This window comes from Labeo rohita, chromosome 5 (genome assembly GCF_022985175.1).
Source record: "Labeo rohita strain BAU-BD-2019 chromosome 5, IGBB_LRoh.1.0, whole genome shotgun sequence".
Classification (NCBI taxonomy): Eukaryota; Metazoa; Chordata; class Actinopteri; order Cypriniformes; family Cyprinidae; genus Labeo; species Labeo rohita.
In genome coordinates this window covers 30,616,558-30,644,032 of record NC_066873.1, presented here as the reverse complement: position 1 = coordinate 30,644,032, position 27,475 = coordinate 30,616,558, and the positions used below count along the sequence as shown (strand labels likewise).

Genomic DNA, 27,475 nt, shown 5'->3' with positions numbered 1-27,475 from the left:
TCTTGTTCATCTAAAATAACAGTTGAGGAGTGCCCAGACTTGGTCCTGGAGTACCTCCAACTTGCCTCAACACATCTGCCAGGAAGTATGTCTAGTAAGAGCTTGATTAGCTGGTTCAGATGTGTTTAAACGGGGTTGGAGCTAAACTCTGCAGGACACCAGCCCTCCATTACCCAGTTTGGGAACCCCTTGATTATATTATTAATAATATCTGTCTATATCTGTCTTTTATCAATGGAATATAATCTTTATGGAGTCAATATGTATTAATTTAATAATATTAATTATTATTTGCACTTGCACATTTAATAAACAATAATTAGAATAGTCTAGAAACTCACAAATCCTATTTTTAACAACCGTTAACAGGTGACAACAAGCGAGCGTGGTTACGAATCTGATCCGGGTTCAGTTTCTTTTAACTTCTAAAATGTGATTGTGTTTGAAAGGCCAAATAAACGCTGTTTTGTGAACAGTTGCAATGCTGTGGGCGGTCCTGTCCTCGCTTTCAGGTCCAGTTTCAGCCAATCAGCGCCGGACTTCTCTGGAGACGTCACCGCGAGGTTGGTTTAGCCCTTTGTACAGTGTATTAGCCTGTGCTGTAAGTTGTCTCTCACAGTAACAGCACAATGAATTGTGAACATTGACAACACATGGATCCGTAAGTAATCTATCACATAACCTTTTGTAAACTGAAAAGAAAACAAGCGCGAATTTTTTGTCCGTTTTTGTCTTCAAGTTATCCGACTAGTTAGCAAGCTTGTTAGGCTACTGCTAGCCTGCTTTCAGGCTGTTTCTCTTAGCTGACACAAGCCTGACTTTAAACCTACTGGTTCATTCTCTATGAATAATGCAAACTGAGAAACAAAGACAGAAGTTTTAAGTTAATTTATGTCTAATGGAATGCATTTATAGACGTAATATTATCTTAAAACGCGTATTGTTACCTACAGGCTATGTATCTGAACACTGTCAGATTATGCCAAAAAAGTGGAAGATATGATTTGTGACGTAACTATGTGAGTGTATGACTGTTTTCATGTCTGTGTTTCTGAGCCAAGATGGTTTCAGTGTAAATGGGCTGAATTATACTATGTTCTACGATATTGATTAATTTCATATCAAAAACAAATGTGTATTTCATGTTTCCACTGCTGTCCAGCACAGTATGTTACACAATGTGGTCTGAAATATTAATAGCTGCATTATCTTTCTATTTGATTACTGTTTTATTTTATCTTCAGATTGAGGTTCTGTTAGATACAAGTGAGAGCTGTGGATGGAATAGTTTGATTGATCTCCTTCAAGGTTGTTCTCTGGCTTACAAGCACAGCTTTTGTCTCCTCTTATCCAAAATTCATTGTCTCATTCTGTCTTTCATCTCTTCCTCTAGCACCTAGCACATCCCAGCTCTGATCTTTGACCTCACTGTGATTGAAAATCTACTGCTTTCAGTAACCTCCTCATGTGCATCATCTTCTTGAAGTTTGACCCTCGGCCTGCATCCAAAAATGCCTACAGGTATTGCACCTTCTAGCAGAAACTTTAATGTCTATGTGTTTAATGCAAATAGGGATGTGGAAAGTTCTTGCACATATATGGTAACAAGGTGTTGTTTGATATTGTCAGAACACATTTTTTGAATAAATGCTGAAAAAGTGTTGACATGTACATTTAAACCGAAGCATAATCTTTTAGCACATATTTCAGCTTGTAAAGGTGCACTCATTTATTGTTGCACTGGCTGATGTGGCTGAATTTGACTTGTTTTGACACAGTCCAGTGGATGCTGAATCATGAAAAAGCAAACGTTTTTGGTTACCGATGACACTGTGTAAATGCTCACAGTGAGCCATGATTCATTTATTCCACAGAAGGAAGTGTCCAGGAAAAGAGGGGGTATTTTTCAGTTGGTCATGTGATCTGTTCCTTTTGTAATAAAACAGCTTTTATTGGGCTGCTGATAAGACTGGGGTTTTTAATCACATGATTTTTCATAAATACTAGTAATTTCCGTGTAATAATGTATTTTTATATATTATAATATTTCTTAATAATCCGGTCTTGCGTACAAATACGCTACTGGTAACAAGTTTAAAATAATTCAAAATTGTTTCATGTTGTTTAAAGCCGCATACAAATACAGTAAAAACAATAGTATTACATTTTAAAACTTACTGTTTACTATTTTAAAATATTTAAAATTGTAAAAATTAGTCCTGTAGCCATTACTTCAGTCTTCAGTGTCACATGATCCTTCAGAAATCATTCTAATAAGCTCATTTAGTGTTCATATCTTATTATCAGTTGCGTATTAGCAGTTTTTTTTCAGGATTCTTTGATAATAGAAAATTACACATTTTTATTGTAATTTATTATTATTATTATTATTATTATTCAAATTTATTTGCAGTAGACACTCAGTTGGTGAAAAGTAACATTGTGAAGAAATGTACAATGTTACAATATATTTGTTTCAAATAAATGCTGTTCTTTTGAACTTTCTGTTCAACAAAGAATCTATATAACAATCAGAGGTTGCGCTTTAACATTGTCTGTCATTTTGATGGACAGGGTCGTAAAAATTCTGTCATAATCTATCATTACCCGTCATTTTAATTTTCATATTTTAATTATAATAACACAATTTTGGTGTATGCTGTTTTCAGTTGATGAATGAACAGTACATAGTGTGCCTTCCTTCCAATAAATAGCAATTGGCTAGGCTTTGTGTTACTTTTGACATGAAACAAAGTTTCATATTTTAAATTCTGTCCATTTCATTAGGAAATTCAAGCAATAAATACCGTTTTGGTGCTCTTTAATGTGGCGTGATAGATCGTTGTAGCTTCTGTGTACTCCCATACGTGTAATCAAACGCCTAGGAAAACATTCGTGACAGTTTCATTTTTGTTCTGTATTCCGTGCTCTGCTGCCAGACTGGAGCACACTCGCCACCAACTGGACAGGGGTGGGGATTACAGCTACAATTTACAATAGAACACCTTCAGTGTAATCTGTCAAAGTGACAGACGGCCTTCAGATTTTTCCGTCACTGATCAAAAAAATTCTGTCAATGACGGAGAATTTTCGGTTTCGGTAAACTGCAATAACATTTCACAATATCACTATTTTTACTGTATATTTGGTCACATTAATGCAGCCTTAAGAGACCTTTAAAAAAATTTGTACAGTCCCTAACCCTTTAAATGGTGAATCTAGGAAAAAATTGACTAGTCTAACCATTGTTGGGCAACCAGTCAATTAACTATTGTGACACACATTTTAATTTATTTTTCATTGAATTTTCTTAAAGGGATAGTTCACCCAAAAATGAAAATAAGGTTTTTATCTGCTTACCCCCAGGGCATCCTGATGTAGGTGACTTTGTTAGAACACACAGTTTTTAACTCATATTGTTGCAATCTGTCAGTCTTTTAATGGCAGTCAATGGGGTCCATGGCTTTGAGTGTCAAAAAAACGTACACAGACAAAACCAAATTAAACCCTGCGGCTTGTTACGATACACTGAGTTAAGACGCCTTGGTCTCTGCAAGAAACTGAACAGTATTTATATATTTTTTTACCTGTGATCCACCGCAGTGTCCTGAGCACATTCACAACAGCCGGCATGTGACACGTCAACATGCTCTGGCATATACAAGAGCAAGCAACCATAGCTTCAATCGATCAGGCTCAAAAAATTGGGAGTCAGTGAAAAGTCAACACTCCCAGATGAGTTTGTGCAAGCAAACGTAATCTTTTAGTTTTTAATAGGTTGCAACAATCAGTATAAGCACAAGTAATTACCATTTTGAGTAGCTGTCGTACCCACAATCTCTGCACTGGGTAAACAATGAGTGATGTTTTATTTTTGGGTGAACTATCCCTTTAAAAGGGGGGAAAAAAAAGATTAATTTTTATTAATATTTTTAACCTAATATTATAAGTCACAATTTCTGTTCTATAGATATATAAACAAAATGAAAACATTTTTAAATACCCCTTAGATATGCTCAAGCACCATCTTAGGTATGCGTACCCCTTGTTGGGAACCACTGATCTAGGTGGATCCAAGCAAAATGCATTGTTTACTGTCACTAAATTTAATGCATCCTTGCTCAATAAAATTAACAGATTATTTAAAAAAAATCATACTCCAAACTTTTGAACGATGGTGTTCATTTTTGTTTCAAGAAAACATAATGTTACATTAAATCCCAGGTTGCTTCATTTCATCATGGCATTTATTATAACCTGTAATTTTGTTTAAGCTGTGGTGTGCACTTAATTTCAAAAAGCCATAAAAGCAATAAAAGCGGTGCGGGACTACAATAGTGTGTTGAATACCAAGCTGATGAACTAGGCCCAGGTGACCTCTACCACTGCTTTAAGCTCTTAGTCCCTAAAGAGTATGTCTCTAGGTCAGGGTTTGCCAAATGTCAGGAGTCTCTAAAGCGCTAGATAGAGCCAAGTCAGTATATTTCTCAATAGCTGTTGCCTGGTAAGCTGCGAATTGTGTGTATGTAATCAGTTTGCATGTGCTAGTGTTCTGTCTTCTTTCTCCTTCGCTGCAGAGAGGTTACCTTTGTTAATACTGTCAGATTGTAACACGCTACGCTAATCAGGATTATTGCCCAGCAAGCTGTAATTTGATTATCTAATATTGAGTCAGTCACGGTGGTTCAGAGTCACAGATGACTCAACCCAGGATGTAAAATCGAATCAATGATGCTGTCTTGAAGGTTGTCTTGCACTGCATCAGTTCCTCTGATTTAGGGGATCATCAACTTGTTTACAAACAGCGCCAAAATGTACTATAATTAAGTACTGTAATCAGGTAAATCTGCAAACAATATTACAGAATACACAGATGTTTAGAGTGCAATTCCGCTTATGTTGCATAGTGTAACCTAGCGACATTGCTTTTTGCTTGGATCCACCTAGATCACAGGTTCCCAACAAGGGGCATGCATACCCAAAAGGGTGCTTGAGCAGATCTTTGGGGTATTTAAAAATGTTTTCATTTTGTGTATTAATCCTTTTTTTTTATTTTTTATTTTAATCCTTTTGTTTTTATTTGTAACCACATTGCACAGGTAACTAAGTAACTATTTGATTGAAAAAATATGTAGTTTTACACATCCCTAATTTCAGGTTTGGTGCTTATGACGGCATGTACTGATGGGAGTATGTTGTTGCTCAGTAACTGTAATGTCACATCATTAGCACTGACCTCTTGAGCGTATTTTACCGACAGAAGCTACAGTTTGCCATCAAAAAAAAAAACAACCTCCTGCACTATGATTCACCCCATTCAGGTCAGTGGCATTAATCCAACTTAAAAGCAGCAACGCCTTTGAGATTAATGAGGGTTTCTGCCTCAGTACCCAGAAGAAGTGTGCAATTATTGCAAAGTTCATTACAGTTCAAAAGCAACCTGCCTCCCACCGCACGTGGTTGGTGGAAATAAACGCCTCTTTTTGGAACCATTTAATCTTCATCATGTTAACCTCTGACCTCACATTCCCAGCTAGCAGCTCTGAAATCCCTTTGAGAGAAAACAGGCCAGAGGTCTGGGTCAGTTTACTTATATATGGCTGTGATGACTTTGATGTCACCCAAATGGATCCACTTAGCGCTAATATTTTATCTTTGGAACAGATGGAACCTGTCAGAGAGGCTGAAAGAGTCTGAAATACAGCATAGTCTGATATTTAAGATAGAGATCATTGGATGAAATAAATTTTGTTTCTGCTAGCAATGAAACATTATAACTTAGAGCTTATATTCGTGTCTGAAACTCCCTCTCTTGACATATCAGCATTGCCCTGGTACTCATTTTTCTTTCCTTGATGATGTAGATGTTAAAAATATGACAATTTGTCAATCATGTAAACATTGTGATGCTTTGCTACACTGATATGAGATGTTAAACAGACACTGAACTTTAAAAAAAGACGCCACTTTATGTGTGTGTTTGTGTGTGTGTTTGTAAAGAAAGATAAAAGTTGTGGAGTGTGCAGTGAAATTCATGTGTAGATGGGAGTCATAAAAAGATTACTTTGAAATGCAACATACCGAAGTACACTTGGCATTTAAGTCTATAGTTTCTGAAGTATCTAAATTCAGAGAAACCTTTAAAGGTGAGGCGTGCCGTTTCTTTTATGTTAAAATGCCTAGGTCTTCTAAAAGTCAGCATGAATTGCTGTTTGTAACTCATTTTACTTCCATAATGTGACATATACTCTAGCATTTAAAAGTTTGGGGTCAGAAAATGTTTGCATTTATTCTGTTTAAATTGTTCTAATAATTTCGAGAAATAAATGTTTGTTTGTTTATAATGTGTTAAAGGAGAAGTCCACTTCCAGAACAAAGATTTACAGATAATTTACTCATCCCCTTGTCATCTGAGATGTTCTTGTCTGTCTTTCTTCAGTTGTAAAGAAATTATGTTTTTTGAGGGAAAACATTTCAGCATTTTTCTCCATATATTGGACTTCTGTGGTGCCCTGAGTTTGAACTTCCAAAATGCAGTTTAAATGTGGCTTCAAACGATCCTGAATGTGGTTGTAAATGATCCCAGCCAAGGAAGAAGGGTCCTATCTAGCGAAACGAACATTATTTTTATAAAAAAATAATACAATTTATATACTTTTTTTTAATGTCATCTCTCATCTTCTCTTACTCTCCCTGAACTCATGTTTTATTCCGGTTCATGACAGTTAGGGTATGTCGAAAAACTCCCATCTCATGTTCTCCCTCAACTTCAAAAATGTCCTATATTGGATCGTTTGGAGCTGCATTTAAACTGCATTTTGGAAGTTCAAACTCGGGGCACCATAGCAGTCCATTATATGGAGAAAAATGCTGAAATGTTTTCCTCAAAAAACAATTTCTTTATGACTGAAGAAAGAAAGACATGAACATCTTGGATAACAAGGGGGTGAGTACATTATCTGTAAATTTTTGTTCTGAAAGTGGACCTCTCCTTTAAGCAGCATAATTTTTTTTCAGCATTGATTAAAAAATAATTTGACACTGATAACTGGAGTAATGACTGCAAAAAATTTGACTTTAATTATATGAATATATTGTGAATTATATTTTTATAAAACAATTGGATTTTTTCTGACGTGCCAAAATTTTTCAACTCATTTTGGCCGATAGCCAAAGCTGATACCAATATAATTGTAAGCAAATTATTTTTTAAATTTTTATTAATTTTGGTTAGTTTTTAATAAAAACTTTTTTTTTTGTAATTACATTAACAACAATGAAGTTCTTTTGTAATTACAGTACACTGAAGCTTCAAAAATAACTATAAATAAACTGTGTATCAATTACTGTGTGTTTTTTTTCTCAGAAAAATGCAATGGTAACCTTAATTTTTATTTTAAGATTTAACCTTTATAGTCTAAAGAAAAAAGATGCAGCCTTGATGAGCACAAGAGACCTCTTTCAAAAACATTTGAAAGTTTTAACTGACCCTACACTTTTAATGTTAGTTTATTTAAAAATTAAGCAGATATTCAATGAGAAAATATGTGATGGGAGTCACATAAATCACATAAAGAGTTTGTTTGTCTGTCTACATCACTCAGGGACTCCCATCTGCTCTCCCAAAACGGCCTTTTCATCTGCCCTTGACTTCTTTTCAGGTCTTTCTGTGTCCAGTCATCTTTTTGCCATTTTTCTGTTTCAGTGAGAATGAATATCTCTCCATTTGGGCTGACAAAGAGGGTGATAACCTTGCCCAAGGTCTGGTGTAATTGACATTGTCAAGCCAGTAAGTTGTTTTCAGATGGAGAGGAGCTTTTCTGCTTTGCAAGCTGTCTCCAGTACAGAGCACGTATTCCTGGGGTGCATCAACCATTGCAGATCAATCTGCGAAGCCTCCAGGATATTTCATCACTCTTTGTCTCTCCGATTTTCTTCTTCTCTGTCAGCCCGTCAGGTTCCACAGGCTGGAAATACAGTGGACGTTTGACTCTCTATGCTGTTGTTAAGGAGTTAGTGAAATTTTTGCCTTTTCTGTAAGCATGGCCAGGAAAGCAGAATAAACGTGTGCGCCCTGAAAAATGAGCTGCGTTTTCGACTTCAAGGCTTAATGCACAGAACTTTTGACTCATGTTTTTTTTTGTCCTGACAGTTTATATTCACTCAACCAACTGTGTTTACATTAATGACCCACCAAGGTGCATAGGCTGTCAGCACTATCTAGAGTTTGACAGAACTTTTAAGAATGGCCCATTGGCCAAGAGCCAGTATTGAGACAGTTTTGGCCCAGTGCTGCATTCATTGTTGTACATCCATTTTTATGTCTTGCAGACCTAAATGTTTGATAATCTTTAATGCGTCCTGCTTTGTCGTTTTATCGACAATGCAACATTTATGAGAATGTTGTCTAGCTAGATAACACAGATGACATAGAGGCCTTAAAAGTACCAATAAGAAAGTAATTTTTTGCATCACATGGAGTCATTTTTCGTTTGATTATGAAGTTACAGTATAGCTGCAGAAGGGATGTTGCAGTCTACCGATAGTAAAGATAAAAAATTGAATATTGATATCATGGTAAATGGATAGTTCACCCAAAAATATAAATTCTGACATTAATTACTCACACTCATGTCATTCCAAAGGCCTTTTTTATCTTTGGAACACAAATTAAGATATTTTTGATAAAGTCCGCCAGCTTTCTGACCTTGCATAGATGGCAATTGAACTAAAACATTCAAGGCCCAGAAAGGTAGTAAGGACATTGTTAAAATAGTCTATGTGACATCAGTGGTTCAACCGCAATGTAATGAAGAAAACAAAAATGAACAAAATAATGACTTTATTCAACAATTTTTTCTCTTCCTATGTCAGTCTTCGACACCCGTTCACAAAAGTAATACATTGCTGCTGCTGACTAGAGCTGCCCTCAACTAAAGGTTTTTCTGGTCGACTAGTAGTCATTCCTTTTAAGCATTAGTTAACTATTAGTCGCACATTTATTAAGAAAGCATATAAATCATAATAATGAGCCTTTAATTTTCTACATAGCCTAATAAGGGCTCAAAAGTTTGCCACAGCATACCGGCAGATATAATAATTATGAATGTGTCAGGGAAAAACAGCTAATAGACTGCATTAACGTTCTAATAATTTATTGATAAACTAGTGCTTTCTTTGTTTTTGGCTTAAGAGCTGAAGCCGGAGACACTGACGTGTCATCTCTGCAGTAGTGGATGTGCCTGTATACGTGTTCCATATGAATTACATAATCTGAGAATGTTTGTTTTCTATGAATTGGTTCATTTAAAAGTATATATATTTTTCATATCTGTAAGGCAAATATACACCGTTTTGAAGAGACATGCTCAAGTCCACAGAGGATGAGATGGCAGAAAGCTGATCCTGTTTGCTTTAATTAATTTACAAAAGCACAACGTTTCGTTGTTATTGTGAGTGCACACAAAAAAACATAGAGTCTTTACAGATTTGAAAGATGCATTACTTTTATCTTTATGAGCAAAAATGCCGGAGTATTTTAAGAGTGAGTGACCGCACCAGGGCCTCCATCTGTCATGCAGTAAGCGCACTACTGTTACCCACTACTGTCCACACTCCACACAGACACTTGAATAGAGCACATTAAAGTTAACATTAGATTGAGCCGCCATGTAAAGTTGCTACTACATACATCTTTCAGATAAAAAAGCCATATTTGAAGTCAATGAATGATAGGTAATTTGTCAGGGTAATACATTGATTACGTGTGTCTAGTCAACTGCTCAGTAATAGTGGAGTGCATTAATACAAATGGGTGAAAGATCTGCACTACCTCTCCCCTGAGCGTCTAGTTAGTCAACTATTAGGGGACAGCCCTACTGCTGACGCAGGAGCCGGCATTCAAGAGAAGAAATTGTTTAATAAAATCTTTATTTTTGTTTTCTTTGTAAGCAAAAAGTATTCTCATAGCTTCATGAAATTAAGGTCGATCCACTGATGTCACATGGACTATTTTAACCATGTCCTTACTACCTTTCTGGGCATGTCAGAAAGCTCTCAGGTTTCATCAAAAATATCTTAATTTGTGTTCTGAAGATGAACAAAAGTCTTAGAAGTTTGGAACGACATGAGGGTGAGTAATTAACAACAGAATTTTCATTTTTGGGTGAACTAACCCTTTAATGACAGAGAGGCTTCTACAGAGCATCAGGCTTGAGCAGAGACAATAAAGCCACACACAGCAGCTTTCAGCATCACAGCTGAGCCTTCTCTGGGCCTTAGGTGTGTAGCTGGCACAGCAGTCAGCGCTCTCCTGGGATCAGCACGAGATAAACACATTTAGGTGCACATGTGACCTCTGAGCCCATTCAACAGTGCCAGCCTCTATTTCTCCCCCTCTCACAGGAAGCCTGACTGAAAATCAGCCCTTTATTGGTTAACACAATGTCCATTACCCACGGGTAGCACGTTACAAAGCACAGCATTACAGAATTTATTTAAGAGATGATTCAAAAGGTGGTCTGTTATAGTGATGTGTGTTATTATACAAATGATATGTTAGAAGTATGATTGTATAGGAAGGATACTGTGAAAGAGATTGTGATGTCATCCTTATTTTTTTTTTGTGCAGGCTTATTCTGGCTGCTAACAGAGATGAGGTCTACAGCAGACCATCCAAAGCTGCAGACTTCTGGGGCAGCAACAATGAAATCCTCAGCGGTAAAGATCAGTATTATTTTTCAAATATTAGACAGATATCTAATATCCAAAGTCCAGCTGTTATCTCACCAACGTTCTGAGACTTACTGACTTTGCTGTGTCACTAAGAAATTCAAATGTTGGTGTTTATGTCAGCAGAGATTGTCTGAACTGCATAAAACTGAGTTCCTACAGTTTAGGATGAACAAGAGTTTCGTCAAGAGTCTGCTTAAACACAGCTCTTATTGTGCCTCACAGAGCCAGATGTTTGACTATCTGCTTGATGTCTAGTCCATGTTGCATGTCATTCTGATCAAGAACAGCCCACTTAGACATAATAGAACTGTTGTGACCAAGCACAGATTGTTTCATTTTTTTCTAATTCATTTGCTTCAAACCAAAAATGAGATTCTGTTATTAATTACTCACCCTCATGTCGTTCCAAACCCGTAAGACCTTTTCAAATTTTTATTTTAGCTTTGATATATGCCACCCTGGCCTGGACCACAAAACCAGTCATAAGGGTAAATTTTCTGAAACTGAGATTTATACATCAATAAATAAGCTTTTACATTGATGTATGGTGTTAAGATAGGACAATATTTGGCCGAGATACAACTATTTAAAAATCTGGAATCTGAGGGTGCAAAAAATCCATATGAAAAAAGTTGTCCATATGAAGTCCTTAGCAATGCATATTAATAATCAAAAATTAAGTTTTTATATATTTACAGTGTCTTCATGGAACATGATTTTTACTTAATATCCTAATGATTTTTGGCATAAAAGAAAAATAGATCATTTTGACCCATACAGTGTGTTGTTGGCTATTGCTACAAAATATTTGTGTGACTTATGACTGGTTTTGTGGTCCAGGGTTACATATTTGTTTTACCTTTCAAAGATTTGATGCCACTGGAAAACAGCAAAATCCAATTCCTCAAACTACTTGATGCCGGTTTAATCTGCATCATGTAGTAAGTCAGTGATTATTATTTGTCAGAACATTCAGTTTTGAGAGAATTATTGAAGATTATTTTTCTTGAGGAAGCAGAATCATTTAGAAGATAAGCTGGTTGCATCTACTGCTTGAGGGGTTATGATTATGTTTAAGTCTGTTGCATCATTCCTCAGTAGTGGGAATTCAGTCATAATCAGTGTGACATTAGGAGAGGAAAAGGTAATCACCCACGTTTGATTAAGTGTCCATTGTCAGGATTCAGCTGGCCACCCTCAAGGAGTAAGAACTGTCCAATTGACTGATGACCCCACAGTCTGCTAAACAATACATCCCACAACAGAAATCAGTCATTACCTTGGCTCCACAAGACCATGGAGCTTTTGTCTTGTTTTTCTGTCTGTGTTCTACCGTGCAATCCTTGGATCAGACAGAATTGGATAGTCTTTAATTGATGGGTGATTTTATGTGTAGTGATGGAAATAAATTGTGCTGCTAACGAAGAAGCCCTTATCTGTCTGGAGGAGTGAAGTGTGAGGTATGGATGAGAAATGTTGGAGTCTTTGGGTGAAGATGAGAAGGGCAGACAGGTCGTTTGAAGGATACTAAGCTAAATGTTACCATTATTAATGGGCTGTTACTAAATATGAATCACTCTGTGGTTTTGCATGAAGATTTCTGCCACTGTTGGTTTTGGTAGAATTCAGTGATTCAGTTGTTCAGAATTTCTCCTCTTTTCAAAGCACTAGACAGATGAGTGTGCTTGGGCCTATAAAGTGCTTTGTTTTCTTTTCAGTATCAAGATGAAAAATATTATTCTGTAACTTTTAGTCCAGGTCATTCTCAGTGAACATTCCTGAGCGGTTCGGTACATCTAAATCTGATCTCCTGCTGGTTATTTTATTATAGCCAGCAGACAGGATTTTATGTCACTCCGGTGTTAAATCACAATGTGACTTTTTGTTTTCTGTCATTAGGTCTGGACCTGGAAGAGGGGAAGGAAGGTGGATCATGGCTGGGAATTAGCAAACGTGGGAAATTGGCAGCACTGACCAATTACCTGGAAGCACGGCAAAATCCAGATGCTCAGGGGAGAGGTAGTGCAGATCTTTCACGCATTTGTATTAATGTGCTCTACTATTACTGAGCAGTTGACTAGACACACTTAATCAATGTATTACCCTGACAAATTACCCTTAATAGTAGTATAATTCACCTTTGAAAAACCTTCATCATCCATGTATTTTCTGTTCAAGTAAGCAGGCATGCAGAGATTATTTTCCAGTATTTTTCATATTAAAAAAAACAGCTTGAGGAGATTGAGTCTCTCAACACAATTTGCTGTATGCAAACATATATCATGGACTAATGTACTGAAGAGTCTTATGCAACCAACACTCTATATATGCACATCTCCAATTTTTATGTATTTGCCTATAATATACAAACATAAAGCCGAAACAAATTTTACCAAAGGTAAGAAGTGCTGAGAAAGTAAAAACAGCCCGAAGGGGCTTGTACACACACTTTCTCACAAATAAAAAATAAATCAGATTTTCAAATCAGCAATAGTAATAATAGCAAGAACTAGATCTTTGCTTTTTTTTTTTCTGAAGAAAATATGAGTGGTGCTTGCCTGTGCAAAACTCACACATGATGATAGAGATGGCCACATTTTGCACAATTTCCTATAATAGTTCTGTAACATTCAAGATATGGCCAGAGACTGGACTGGAATTTTCATCCGTCTTATCAAGCTGTTGCTATACGTTGTTAGGATAGTTCACTCAAAAATTCTGTCATTAATTACTCACTCTCATGTTGTTCCAAACCGGTCATTCGTACATCTTCAGAACATAAATTAAGATATTTTTGACGAAATCTGAGAGCTTTCTGACCCTGCATAGACCGCAGTGTAATTACCATGTTTAAGGGTAGTTAGGACATCGATTAAAATAGTCAATGTGACATCAGTAATTTAGTCTTAATAAAATTATTTAGTCTTAATTTTATGAAGCTACAAGAACACTACTTGTGTACTAAGAAAACAAAACACGAAAAAAGAAGGTCTTACAGGTTTGGAACATCACCAATGTGAATAATTAATGACAGAATTTTCATTTTTGTATGAACTATCCCTTTGAGGCCTTCATAGTGTTTTTTTAGCATGTTGCCATTTTTTAGGGTAATCTGGGTGGTAATCCGTGCATTGCTAGGTGGTTTCTAGGATATGCTGGGTGGGTGTTAAACCATATTAATCGAAAGAGAGCATGATTAAGCCTCTGGTCTCTGGATAGGACTCAGGTCCCTCCTTCTATGTTGGTTTATGGCGATTCAAGTCATGGCACCCTTCACTTCTCAATAAAAACTATATGATTTGAGGTATCATTCATCAGAGGTTTAGAACAAACCTCTGACTCTAAGCAAGAATAATAGAGATACTTGTCTTTTGCAAAAACCACTAACACTAATTAAAATTAAAGCTGCAAGCAGTGTTGAAAGGGCCCTCACACCTGGGCTCACTGCCACTTGGTGACTTTAGGAAAACAGTGAACGGTGTGCAATATGCATTTAAAGTGGTAAATATAGGAGGAATATGTGTATTTATATGTGCCAAACTTCCTGCTACCAGCTGGTGATGCTATAACTATAACCGAATATTGGCATGTAACTGTCTTCAGGCCAGCAATTTTATCAAACATATGAAGTTTGGTGCTGATTGAACATGGTATGTTTGAGTTAGTGTAAAGCATGACATATCCTGTCTATAACAGGTGGCGCTATGATTATATCTAAATATTGGCATGTAGATGTCTTCAGGCCAAGACTTTTATCAAACATATGAAGTTTGGTGCAGATTGGACATTGTATGTTTAAGTTAGTGTAAAACAAGTCGTTTTCTTGTTGCTACCAGGTGGCGCTATGATTATAATGGAATATTGGCCTTTAGATGTTTTTAGGCCAGGACTCTTATCGAACGTGTGAACTTTAGGGCAGAGTACCAATAATCTCTTTTCCGATGGTAAAATTAATTGCCATTTAAAGAAAGCTCAAGATTTTCGCAATTTAATGTCAAAAAGGCCTTTAGATTAGACTGACAAAATACAATGTTGATGTCATTAAATCTCTAGGAGGAGTTTGTTACAGCGTAAAACATGTCACTTCCTGTCGCCAGCAGGTGGCACTATGACTATAACTGAGTATGGTCATGGGCATGTGTTCAGGACAGGTCTCTTATCAAACGTGAAGTTTGGGCAGATCGGACATTGTATGCCTGAATTATAACAACTTCCTTTTTCAAGGTGAAACATCAAAGTTTGTCAGAGCGCCATGGATGCGCCCTTCAATGAAAACTCAAGATATTCGCAATTTACCATGTACATTACACTCACTAAATTTGTTGCTGATCTGACTACATCTCTAGGAGTTCGTTTAAATATAACGCCTGAAAATGGAAAAAGCTGCACGAAACTTGTCGAGAAAATTCAAATTAACAGACTTCCTGTTGGGTTCAGACTTTGTTCTGAGGGACTTTTTTGTAGGTATTGGTGTGTTACATGTCTCTACCGAATTTTGTACATGTATGTGAAGCGCAGCTTGAGGGTCACCTCGTTGACACTCAATAGGCCATTTTGCACATTTTCAAATGTGATGATGTTCCAATATGTATTCAAATGATATCATTTTTGTCTGTATACTGCATGAACATTCTTACTGGAAGCTCTTTATTTGTAATGCTGAAGAATTAGCCTGAATATTAAGTGGGGCTGGTTTAATTGTGTTATTCTTAATGATTGCTGACAAGTTCGCATAAACGCGTACATATGGGTGTTGAGGCCGGAGACGCAAACAGCTGTTCACTGCAGATCTCCACTCAGCTGAACTAGACTCCTCACTGTCATCACTCCAAAGTCTGTTTAGGTTCTTCAAGGCCTCTTTATAGGTTGACACCTCACTAGCACTTACCATCAAAAGCATGTCGAACACACCCCACTCCTCTGTTCCCAAGCCATGTCACTAAATATAATGCAAACAACCCAGCTGTTATTTGGATGGTTGTACACAACAGCTGCGTGCAAGAGCTGGTGTAATATGACTCCGTACATGTTGTTTAACAAATTGCATTAATTTGGGCAATTAGTTCTCTAAATCTGCCTAAATGACATATTTGAGAGTGGTCAAAATGAAATGACCTTCACCAAGCAGTTCACAACCCATTCATTCTCTTTCACAATCCGTGGTTGTAATAAATGGCATTATTGATACACGCTTGTCTTCATTTCTCATTTTTACTCAGGTTTCCTGGTGTCCAACTATTTGACGGATAACTTGGACAGTTTGGCGTACCTCCGTAAAGTGTCTTCAGAAGCTCATTTATATAATGGCTTCAATCTTCTTACTGCTGACTTCAGGTGAGTGGTGAAATGCAAATTATGGTTTGTTCTTTTCATTACATATAACCTTGCTTAAATGGTGAATAGTTCGAATAAATCCTAAATGGTGAAGTTGTTATATTTGTTAGAGTTCTTGGTGGCAAATAGTCATAATTTAGTTAACAAGCTCAAATTTGTATCAAACTCTGATAGATCATTTAAATTAGATTTCATAAAAGGTTGTTGTTAAAATTAGCTTATAAATATAAATGCTGTCAAATAATATTGCCTCTGTTCCTTTTGTTTAAAGAAGGAAAGTTAAATGATAATGTGATGCATTCTTGCAGTCTTTCTGATAAATCCAATTAAATCATGTACGTTTCATGAACAACATTGGTTCACTAATTAAAACCACTTGCCACTAATTATAACCACTTGAGGCTGACATCATATAACAAGTCTGTTTAAAGAGACAGTGTTTTGAGAACTAACTACACATGAAGTGTAGTAAACTGCCTCTTTTTCGTGATCTCACTTTCTTTATCATTTGTTGTGAGGGTGACATGACGGTAGTGATGCTGTCTGAGCTCTGGAGTCCTTAAGAGGGACAGCAGGCACTGGTGCCACCACCTGCTCTCCATATACCAAAGCTCAAGAAATCTATTTAGAATATAGCCCGAACAGATGGCGTGTTTCCAGCAGCGTGACTTTCTCAGAACATAGTAATTTGAGGCGATTTAAGAAGATGCGTTTCATGATTCCACATACTAAAGGACAAAAATAACTTTGTTTATTGAAATAATTCATGTTTTTTTAGGTGTATAATACCATAATAGTGGTTCAGGGTAGAGGATGTCTATTTTGTTTGCGTTTACAAACTAGTAGCCTGAGAATACATTTACAATAACTGTCACATGAGAAACAGCAATAGGAGTGAACACATATAGTTGTGGTCAAAAGTTTACGTGCACCTTGTGGAATCTGCAAAATGTTAATTATTGTATCAAAATATGAGGGAACATGCAAAATGCATGTTATGTTTTTTTATTAAGAACTGACCTAAATAAGATATTTCACATAAAAGTTTACATATAGTCCACAAGAGAAACTAACAGTTGAGTTTATAAAAATGACCCTGTTCAAAAGTTTACCTACACTTGGTTCTTAATACTGTGTTGTTACCTGAATGATCAACAGCTGTTTATTTTGTGTAGTGATTGTTTATGAGAAAAATCTTTCAGGTCCCACAAATTCTTTGTTTTTTTCAGCATTTTTGTGTATTTGAACCCTTTCCAACAATGACTGTATGATTTTGAAATCCATCTTTTCACACTGAAGACAACTGAGAGACTCATATGCAACTATTACAGAAGGTTCAAATGTTCACTGATGCTTCAGAAAAAAAAACAGTGCATTAAGACAGGGTTGAAAACTTTTGAACAAAATGAAGATGTGTACATTTTTCTTATTTTGCCTAATTATCATATTTTTTTCATTTAGTACTGCCCTTTAGAAGCTACAGGAGATACATGTTTCCCAGAAGACAAAATAAGTTAGATTTACCCTGATTTTCAAGTTTAAAAAGTTTACACCCCCCAGCTCTTAATGCATAGTTTTTCCTTCTGAAGCATCAGTGAGTGTTTAAACTTTCTGTAATAGCTGCATATGACTCCCTCAGTTGTCCTCCGTGTGAAAAGATGGATCTTAAAATCATAGTCATTGTTGAAGAGGGTTGAAATACCCAAAAATGCTGAAAAAACAACACATTTGTGGGACCTGAAGGGTTTTTTTGAAGAACAGCGGGCAGTTTAACTTGGCACCCATAGCCTTGTAGTTAGTGCAACGACATTTACCGCAACTGCACTCACAGCGACCCAAGTCGAATCCCACCTTGAGGTCCTTTGCTGATCCTGCTCCCCTCTCTCTTCCCAGTACTTTCCTGTCAGCTCTCCGCTGTCCTCTCACAATAAAAGGTGTAAAAAGCCCATAAATATAATTTCAAAAAATGAACTTATTTTGGTAAAATAATTAACATTTTGCAGATTCTGCAAGGTGTATGTAAACTTTTGATCTCAACTGCATACTATAGCTGAGTAGTGTTCAGTGATCTGATTGATGCTGCCATGTGTATTTAGCTGGATATTAGGATGGATTAAAGGGATAGCTCACCCAAAAATGAAAATTCTGTCATTAATTACTTACCCTCTTGTCGTGTCAAACCCATAAGACCTTTGTTCATCTTCAGAGCACAAATTAAGATATTACTGATGAAATCCGAGAACTTTCTAACCCTGCATAGACCACAATGTAACCACTCATAATATTTTGATGATGTCCTTACTACCTTTTTGGGCCTTGAACGTGTCAGTTGCGTTGCTGTCTATGCAGGTTTACAAAGCTCTTAAATTTCATCAAAAACATCTTAATTTGTGTTCTAAAGATAAAGGAAGGTCTTACGAGTTTGAAATGACATGAGGGTGAGTAATTAATGACAGAATTTTCATTTTTGGGTGAACTATCCCTTTAAAACCCTTTGATTGTGTCTTTGGCTCTAGTGCTTAAATTTAGCATCTTCTACCTTTTATCCAGTGTTTTATGAGGATTATCATGTAAGGAGAACTGTCCGCTTTATTTCTTTTAATTCTTCCAGATACATTATCACAGTAGTTAGCCATGTACTAAAGACTAGACATCATCACCCCACCCTTTAGCTTGCTGAAAGGCTGTCTGCTAATGTAGTGATGTATTACTTAAATCCATGCTGTCAACTGGGGAACAGGAGGAATAATATTTGTCCATTCGTCTCTGTCTCTTCAAGCATTTATTTATAAACAGAAAATACATTGGACAGCCACTCAGACTTCCAAACCCAGTAATGAAACAGAAAGCGATAGCCGTAGGGAGTGTTATTCATTTGTTTACCCTTTTAATATACAAGATCATTATTGAGCTTATCGGACTCTCCCTTTCTTTTCTCGGCCACAAAGGACAAAATGATACATGTCCAGATAAACTCTGAGGAATTACAATGGGCATTTTGTGCTGAAATCAATACAACTGTCTTCTGTAAATAGAGACGGCCTTTCCAAAAGAATAAAGAGGTTTTGTTTGCTCCTCTACAAGGATGTGACTGACAACACTGATAATAGACTTGGGTTTTATGATATTTCAGCCCAATGAAACATTTTTCTGCTAGTTCAGATCAGGTTTGGTATTAAAATTCCTCTATGAGTGTACTGCTCACCGCTTTCACATATAGGCTATATAGATTCTTTCAATGGCTCATTTCATGGGGAATCAAAATTTCCTTGATCTTTGGAGATTAAAGTGTTCGTTCTGTAAATTTCAGAACTTCCTCCACAGTGGAAAAATGACAATTTATTAAAACAGGGCTGCAAAAAATTGCTCATTCTATACTTCTGCAGCTTCCTTTGGGGTAAGAAAAGTCTTTTATTCTTGCCAAAGCTGCATTTATTTGACCGAAAATGGAGTATAAATATTGTGAAATATTATTCTAAATATTATATATTGCGAATAAATATTATTTAAAATTAAGTTGTAAAATTGTAATTTAATTTTCTGTTGGCAGCACTGAATTTTCAGCAGCCATTACTCCAGTCTTCAGTGTCACATCATCCTTCAGAAATGATTCTAATATGCTGATTTGCTGTTCTAGAAACTTTTTCAATACTGAAAACAGTTGTGATGTTTAAGATTTTTGTGTTTTTCAGGATCTTTCGATGAATATAAAGTTCAAAAGAACATTTATTATTAAGAACTTTTTAATCATTGTAATGTGTCCTTGCTGAATGAGGTGTTCGGAATAAATATCTTTGGCTTTACTGACCCCAAACTATTGAACGTTTGACTCAAATTAATCAACTTTCCTTGATCTTGAGAAATGAAAGTGTTCATTTAGTACATTTCAGAACTTCATCCCCAGTGAGAATAAAATGAAATGGAGCTGCAAAAATGACTGTTCTGCTTTGAAGGATGGAGCTGTTAAAAACTTGATTTGAGCTGACAGCAAAGCTGCAGTTCACAAATAAATTGTTCTTATTTGAAATGCGAATAGGGCATTTACAATCAATGCAGTAACTACTTTTTTAATAAAAAAAAAAAAAAAACTACAATGCATAAGAATAAACAACTTTATAAACCTTCTAACAACCACATTATGGAAAAATGGGTAGAAATAAATTTTAAAAATTCATTATAATATGACCTGATAAATCGTTGTTGTAAACCTTAACTTTGTGTGTGTGTGTGTTTTCTGTATATTATAAGACTTTAGGTAATTTTGTGCATGGCATATATGGGTGTAGCTGGGTAGTGTTACTGTTATGGGTGTAGTTAAAATTAGATTCCTGAAAGTTGGTATGATAGATGGGTGTGTAACCCTAAAATTTTTGTCTGCTGACTGGTTGACTGGCTGTTTTAGCTGTGTAAGGCTTGGTCTTTCTGATCCAGACCCAAATCCAAAACCTTGGCATAGCGCTTAAACCTGGTAAAACCTGGTAAAAGTTTGCGATTTGAGTTTATTTTGCAAAATAATATTACATAAAGCGTGTCTCCTGTACCAAAATTAATTTCTAACTTGAGCTGATTGTTTGTTTTCTAGCAATTATTGTACTGCATTAATACATAATTAGAACGCTACTTGGTGCCAATGTTTAGACTCTTTCAGTGCAATTAATGCATTAGTGGCAATAGATAAGGTCATTATTTATAAGGTATTTTGTGTGTGCCAGTGTAGTTTGGCATAATGGGGAGTTATGTATATTTAAACAACAAGGTACAAGGTATAAACAGTAGCTACAGGTGTTTTGTGTCATCATAGCTTTTACTGTATCATGTATTTTAGCATGTCTGTAATGTTACATTGACCAATCATTATCCGAGGTCAGAACAAATTATTTTTTATATATATAATATAAACAATATGTTGAACATGTAGATAAGTGAAACTGAATACAGTGAAAAAATAAACTTTGTAATCACATCTCTTCAGTGCACTTAATCCTGCAAAAAAAAGTAATGTAGCTCAGCAAAATTCCATTAATAAACATTCATTTGAAGATTCCTATAACAGATGTGGTTTTACTGAAAGTCAGCATTCTGAATACTTATTCTGCATACTTGTTTTATCCCTAGTACTTATACAACGGGGTCTAGTCTCCAGAGTTCTGAGGCTTCTGAAGTCCTTTTCTCGCTGTCTGACTTTCTCTCCGTCGTGGTTTGCCATCGCTGCCAAACTGTTCCACCAGCATTATTGATGTCCTTCTCAAAGTGCTTTCAAAAACCCTAAATTGGCCATTTCTCCTTTCATAGCCGTCCTCCTGTGTCTCCTGAGCCAATAAAATGTCCTCTGAAACACACGGCTGTATCACCATAGTTCCATCAGGAGTAATGAGCTTCACTGAGGATCCATCTACTAGATTCATGTGTATGAAAACAGGAACATGTCTAATCAGAAAAATTAATGATAGTCTGACTGAGCTCATACACACAAACTGAAAGGAGAATCACTCTCTTCCTTAATTAACGGCCGATTTAGGAAGATTTCTTTCATGAGTTGACTGTCTGTCATACTATCTATCTATTTATTTATTTATCTGTTTGACTGTCTATCTGTCGGTCTATATCTGTGTCTATCTATCTGTCTGTCTATCTATCCATCTGTCTGTCTGTCTGTCCGTCTGTCTATCTGTTTGTCTGTGTTTATCTATCTGTCTGTCCATATGTCTGTCTATCCATCTGTCTGTCTATCACTCTGTCTATCTGTTTGTCTGTCTGTCCGTCTGTCTGTCTGTTTGTCTGTGTGTTTGTCTATCAGTCTGTCCATATGTCTATATCTGTCTGTCTGTCTGTCATCTTTCTGACTGCCGTCTGTTGATCTGTCTATCGGTCTATCATCTGTCTATTGTCTGTCTATCTGTATGCCTATCTATCGTTCTGTCTGTAATGTTTTCATTCTGTCTGTCTATCATGTCTGTGTATCTGTCTGTCTGTCTGTCTGTCTGTCATCTGTCTGTCTGTCTATCTATCTGTCTATCGTCTGTGTCTGTCTGTTGTCTATCTATCTATTATCTGTCTATTGTCTGTTTGTCTATCTGTCTATATATATATATATATATATATATGTGTGTGTCTGTCTGTCTATCTATCTGTTTGTCTGTCTGGTTGTCTATCTATCTATCGCCTGTCTATCTGTCTGTCATGTTTGCTTGTCTGTCTGTGTATCTGTATATCTGTCTGTCTATCTATCATGTTTGCTTGTCTGTCTGTGTATCTGTATATTTGTCTGTCATCTATCTATCTATCTATCTGTCTATCTGTCTGTGTCTATCTGTTTATCATGTTTGTTTGTTTGTTTTTGTCTGTTAATAAGAATAACAAGTTGACGTGTTGTGAAATACATGAAGACAGTTTTTTTTTTTTTATTGGCTTTATAGACAGATAAGTTGAGAGTGACTCTTGAAGGACAAGCATCACATCCTCTTGTACCTCTGATTCAAGAATTTATCTTCCAAAATCTGGCAGTACATTTTGGGAGTTCATGTTTACTCTCCTATCCTGAAAAGTCTGACTTGCAGAGATGCACTAAAATGAACTCCCAAAACTTACTGCCAGATTTTGGAAGATAAATTCTTGAATCAGAGGTACAAGAGGATGTGATGCTTGTCCTTCAAGAGTCACTCTCAACTTATCTGTCTATAAAGCCTATAAAAAAAAAAAAAAAAAAAAAAAAAAAAAACTGTCTTCATGTATTTCACAACACGTCAGATTGTTATTCTTATTAAGTCAGGGGCATTTTTAAGGATTTTTTACCAAGGAAAATCTCTGAGAACATGACACATTGTACTTCTGAAGACTCCAGGTAGGCTGCAGTTCTGGAAAATGGTGGCGCTGGAGACTAAATGGTTCCTGATGGTGTCACACCTAATTCTTCACCTTAATTCCTAATTCTTTTGCAGTTAACATGCATCTTTTCTTCTCCACCTGTTTTTTCTGACCATGCAGACTCAACAAGCATTTCGCTGTCCAATGGTCAAGCCTTAACTTTGCAAATTCTTTTAATGCATTAGTATTGCATTCTTCTCATGGGCATTTAATAATTTGGACTTTTCAGTCTGGGTTAAATATCTTTTTTGGCTCATTTTAGCTGTAAAAGAAAACATGCCTAATAATTACGCACACCTGAATATAAGGAGTTTTTCACTTCCAGCCTTCACGGACAGTTATATATCACATATAAGTGATGAAATACAAAATTAACAGTAGTTATTAAGACTGATGTGGTTTGGAATTGGTAAAATGTGTTTGGCAAAAAAATATGACCAGAATATTAACATGCCTAATAATTCTGCACACAGTGTATATATATATATATATATATATATATATATATATATATTTTTTTTTTTTTTTTTTTTTTTTTTTTTTCCTGTAATAAATGACTTGTTTTTGTGCATGTTTTGCTACTTTATTAATTATAATATGTTGATTTGCGCTGACTTATTCTACAGTTCTATATATATGCATTACATAACTATGTAAATTGTTTCTGTGTTTACAATGACAAATGATGCAAAAATAGCTGTAAATATGTGTTTAATTGTGTTTTAGCAGTGAGCACTAACTCATTTTTTTCCTCGCTGTGTTGTTGGATGCAGGGCCAATGAAGACACATTGTGTTACTATGGAAACAAGGGCAGTTCAGAGCCCATTCATCTCAAAGCAGGTTTGTTCAGTCTCTCAGTTAGTGCTCTGTTTTCAGACAGCAGTGGTCTTGCATAAAGCACTGCTGTTTGCAATGTTAAACCTACCGTCTGCAATACAGACCACTTTCACTCGTTCAGCACCAGATTGGTGGGTGTGTCTCACTCAAAGCTCACAGGAAGTGATGGATGATTGTGGTTGTTTCAGCAGGAATCTATGGGTTGAGTAACTCTCTTCTGGAAACTCCGTGGAGAAAACTGCAGCACGGCAAACGGCTGTTCACAAGCGTAGTGAACAAAACACTGCCACCTGATGGCCTAGTGCAGGAACTGCTCAATATCCTCAATAACGAGGAGCTGTAAGTGTGCACACTCCATTATAAAAATTTGTATTCTCTTGTTTTTTTCTTCTGTTTCTCCTTATATTCCATCTACCTTTGTCTTTCTTCAAACCAGCATCCGTCCTTTTTGATCCTCAAGAAGCACTTGAAACACAAAGCAAATGGATTATTAGAAAGTTACTTTGTAGAATCTTTGAAGCACAAGCAGTCTGATTTTTGAAGTGTTTCTTATTTCCTCAGGTTTTATAAGGTGTATGCAGGCAGCATATCATAATAAAATTAGATATTAAAAAGCAACTCGAGTAGGGCTGGGCAATATGGCCAAAAAAATTCACAATATTTTTTTTCATATCAGTTCATATCAATAATTGTTACGATAAATGTCAAGTTTTTATTTCTTAAATTTAAAGGTAGATTTTTGCTACAGTGTGAAAGTTGTAAAAACCAGACAGTTAATTGTGGTTTTAAACTATTCTTTATGCAGATGGATGCAGATGTAGATTTATGTTCAAAATCAGTAATATCTGTAAAAATTGTAGCAACCAAATTTTTATATGGTGAAATTGAATTATTCCAACTGTTTGAGGTGTGTGTGTGTGTGTGTGTTTTTTTTTTTTTTTTAATTAACCATTGTAGATTGTATACATTTAGATCATGATAATTACAGTTAAAACCACAAATATAGCACCTCAATACCATATTAAAAATGTAATATGGTTTCTAGGTATTTGTATGAAAAACAGTAGTCTAAATACATTTAGTATAAATTCATAAACGCTATAGTTTAATCACAAAAAATACTGTAATTATATTTCATTACTCCTCTTTCAATACATTTAATACATGTCTACATTAATAATATAATAAAGTTCAAAACAAAAATACCCACATTTGACACAATACCACATAATACCACTGTGCAGTTAGTGCAACTACAGTAAATCTACGGTAAATGATGCAGATTTGTAGATTTAAAAAGACTTCTGACTGTATCGTTGCGCACAGTGCTTCTCCTGTTTGTCAGCGCTGTCAGCCCTACTTCAGAGTCACACACTGGATGAGTCCAAACCTCACTTCCTTGCTAAAGGATTAGTTCACCTGAAAATGACAATTTTGTCATTAATTACTTACCCTCATGTTCTTCCAAACCCATAAGACCGTCATTCATCTTCAGTACACAAATTAAGATATTTTTGATGAAATCCAAAAGCTTTCTGTCCCTGCATAGACAGCAGCGCAACTACCACGTTGTGGTACTCTCATGAATGTGCATGAAGACCGACACAAAAGAGAATAAAATTGTTATTTTTGTTTTCTTAGCACACAAAAAGTATTCTTGTAGCTTCATAAAATTAAGGTTGAACCACTGATGTTGACTATTTTAATGAAGTCCTTACTACCTTTCTGGGTCTTGAACATGGTAGCTGCGTTGCTGTCTACACAGGGTTAGAAAGCTCTTGCATTTCATCAAAAATATCTGAATTTGTGTTCCAAAGATGAACAAAGGTCTTACAGGTTTGGAACGACATGAGGGTGAGTAATTAATGACAGAATTTTCCCTTTTGAGTTAACTATCCCTTTATGCATTGTTGTTGTTTTTTTATATTTTTATTACAGATCCTTTTTAATTTTAGCACTTTAAGTTTTCTTCTTAATAAATTATTTTTATGTCTTTTTATTGTGTTTGTGTTTGAAGTCATGGAAGCAAGAGCGGGGACTCCAGGGAGTTTTATAAATTTGGGACAAACAGATTGCCTACCCATATAAGCAATGACCGTGTGGATCATGTAGATGCATTAATGAGGGTGAAACAGCCATCTGATGACATTATGGACTGATTTGCTTTTATAACATAATTATGCATTCATCAATGAGAGTAATTAATGTTAAACCAGTTACGATGTTTAAGTAAATTAGATCTATCAGTTGTGTCAGTTCTTAGATCCTATATTTTCCAAGCATTTCTCTGCATTCTTAAAATGCTCAGGGCTTAATCAAAGCACCAGCATGATTTGTCACATTAGAATCATAAGAATGTCACATCTGCTCTTTACAGAAACACCCCGGACCCTGCGCAGGAGAGTCAAGGTGTGGGCTACAGTAAGGCCATGCTTCAAGCCCTGTCCGCAGTGTGTGTGCGCTCACCAGGATACGGCACAAGGTTCCATCATTCTATTCCTATTTTTACTTCTTTCTCTCTTCATGGAGAATTCTTTCTATTTTACCTCCAGTTTTGAAGTTTAACAAGTGTTATATTTATGTCTGTCTCTCCCAGGACCAATACAGTCATCCTCATTGACCGAGAGGGAAACGTGAGCTTTACGGAGCGCACCATGCTAAACTGTGACATCACCCAGTGGAGCACAAATAGCTTCCACTTCAAACTGCAAGAATGAGGGCCAGATCCCAGGCCAAGGGTAGAAGACTCTCACGCTGTGCCTTTATCCAGCCACTATCTGCTCAAGCCATGCAGCACCACTGTTTTTACCAATATAAACATCAAGACTTAATTCAGACTTTCCAGCTGAAACAGGAAAGCGGTTAATTATTGCTACTGCTCTGTTCTGAGAGGAAGCTTGTTTGCACGTTCCTTTTTTTTTTCTAGGTAATTGTTCTTTTTAATAACCAGTGGCTCAGGAGAAGGCTCACATGGAATCTGCAACCACAATCTTCAATACTGAAATCCATCCACAGAACTCTTTCAGATCAGTTCAGAAAGCAGTGCAGATTCCATCTGAATCTACTCATGAGGTGTTTTTTTTTTTTGAGTGCATGTCATTCAGTCTGCATCTATTAAAGGAGAAGTCCACTTCCAGAACAACAACTTACAAATAATGTACTCACCCCCTCGTCATCCAAGATGTTCATGTCTGTCTTTCTTCAGTCGTACTTAAAAAGTATTTAAATTGTATTTTTTTAATGAAAATAACCAATCGTTTCACTAGATGAGACCTTTCTTCCTCAGTTGGGATCATTTACAACCGCATTTGTGATCGTTTGAAGCCGCATTTAAATTGCTTTTTGAAAGTTCAAAATCGTGGGCACCATATCAGTCCATTACATGGACAAAAATGCAGAAATGTTTACCTCAAAAAATAATTTCTTTACGACTGAAGAAAGAAAGACATGAACATCTTGGATGACAAGAAGGTGAGTACATTATATGTGAATCTTTGTTTTGGAAATGAATATAGAAGTGAAGAAGTATGAAGAATGTAAAATGTTGTTTATCATCCACTGAATCCCATTTTATCACAAACTGTCACTGGCATGAAATGCTGTTGGACAGAGTCGTTTAATGAACAAGATGTCTACTGCCAAAGAATGATTGTGTCAGTCACAATCCTTATGAACAGAAGAAAATAAATCATCTTCATAATCTTG

The 27,475-nt window shown here is 36.1% G+C and overlaps 1 protein-coding gene across 3 annotated transcripts; it reads left to right on the top strand.

The window, feature by feature from the left end:
• Positions 1-557: 557 nt before the first annotated feature.
• On the top strand, positions 558-27,475 carry tango2 (transport and golgi organization 2 homolog (Drosophila)). 3 transcript variants are annotated; one of them, XM_051110260.1, is made up of 10 exons: positions 558-661; positions 1,245-1,308; positions 1,394-1,521; positions 10,631-10,719; positions 12,634-12,753; positions 15,954-16,068; positions 23,706-23,773; positions 23,962-24,109; positions 26,148-26,252; positions 26,367-27,475. In XM_051110260.1, the coding sequence occupies exons 3-10, from the start codon at positions 1,466-1,468 to the stop codon at positions 26,485-26,487; spliced, it is 822 nt and encodes a 273-aa protein (XP_050966217.1). In that variant the 5' UTR covers positions 558-661; positions 1,245-1,308; positions 1,394-1,465; the 3' UTR covers positions 26,488-27,475. The 3 variants fall into 3 exon arrangements, with proteins under 3 accessions (XP_050966217.1, XP_050966215.1, XP_050966216.1); XM_051110258.1 differs by having other exon boundaries at positions 23,959-24,109; XM_051110259.1 differs by lacking the exon at positions 1,245-1,308 and having other exon boundaries at positions 23,959-24,109.

Excerpts from the sequence above, each read along its gene's own strand:
- tango2 (XM_051110259.1), top strand. The coding sequence starts at position 1,466 with ATGTGCATCATCTTCTTGAAGTTTGACCCTCGGCCTGCATCCAAAAAT. Across the intron at positions 16,069-23,705 it reads CTTCTTACTGCTGACTTCAG|GGCCAATGAAGACACATTGT; the intron begins GTGAGTGGTGAA and ends TGTTGGATGCAG. Across the intron at positions 26,253-26,366 it reads TCACCAGGATACGGCACAAG|GACCAATACAGTCATCCTCA; the intron begins GTTCCATCATTC and ends TGTCTCTCCCAG.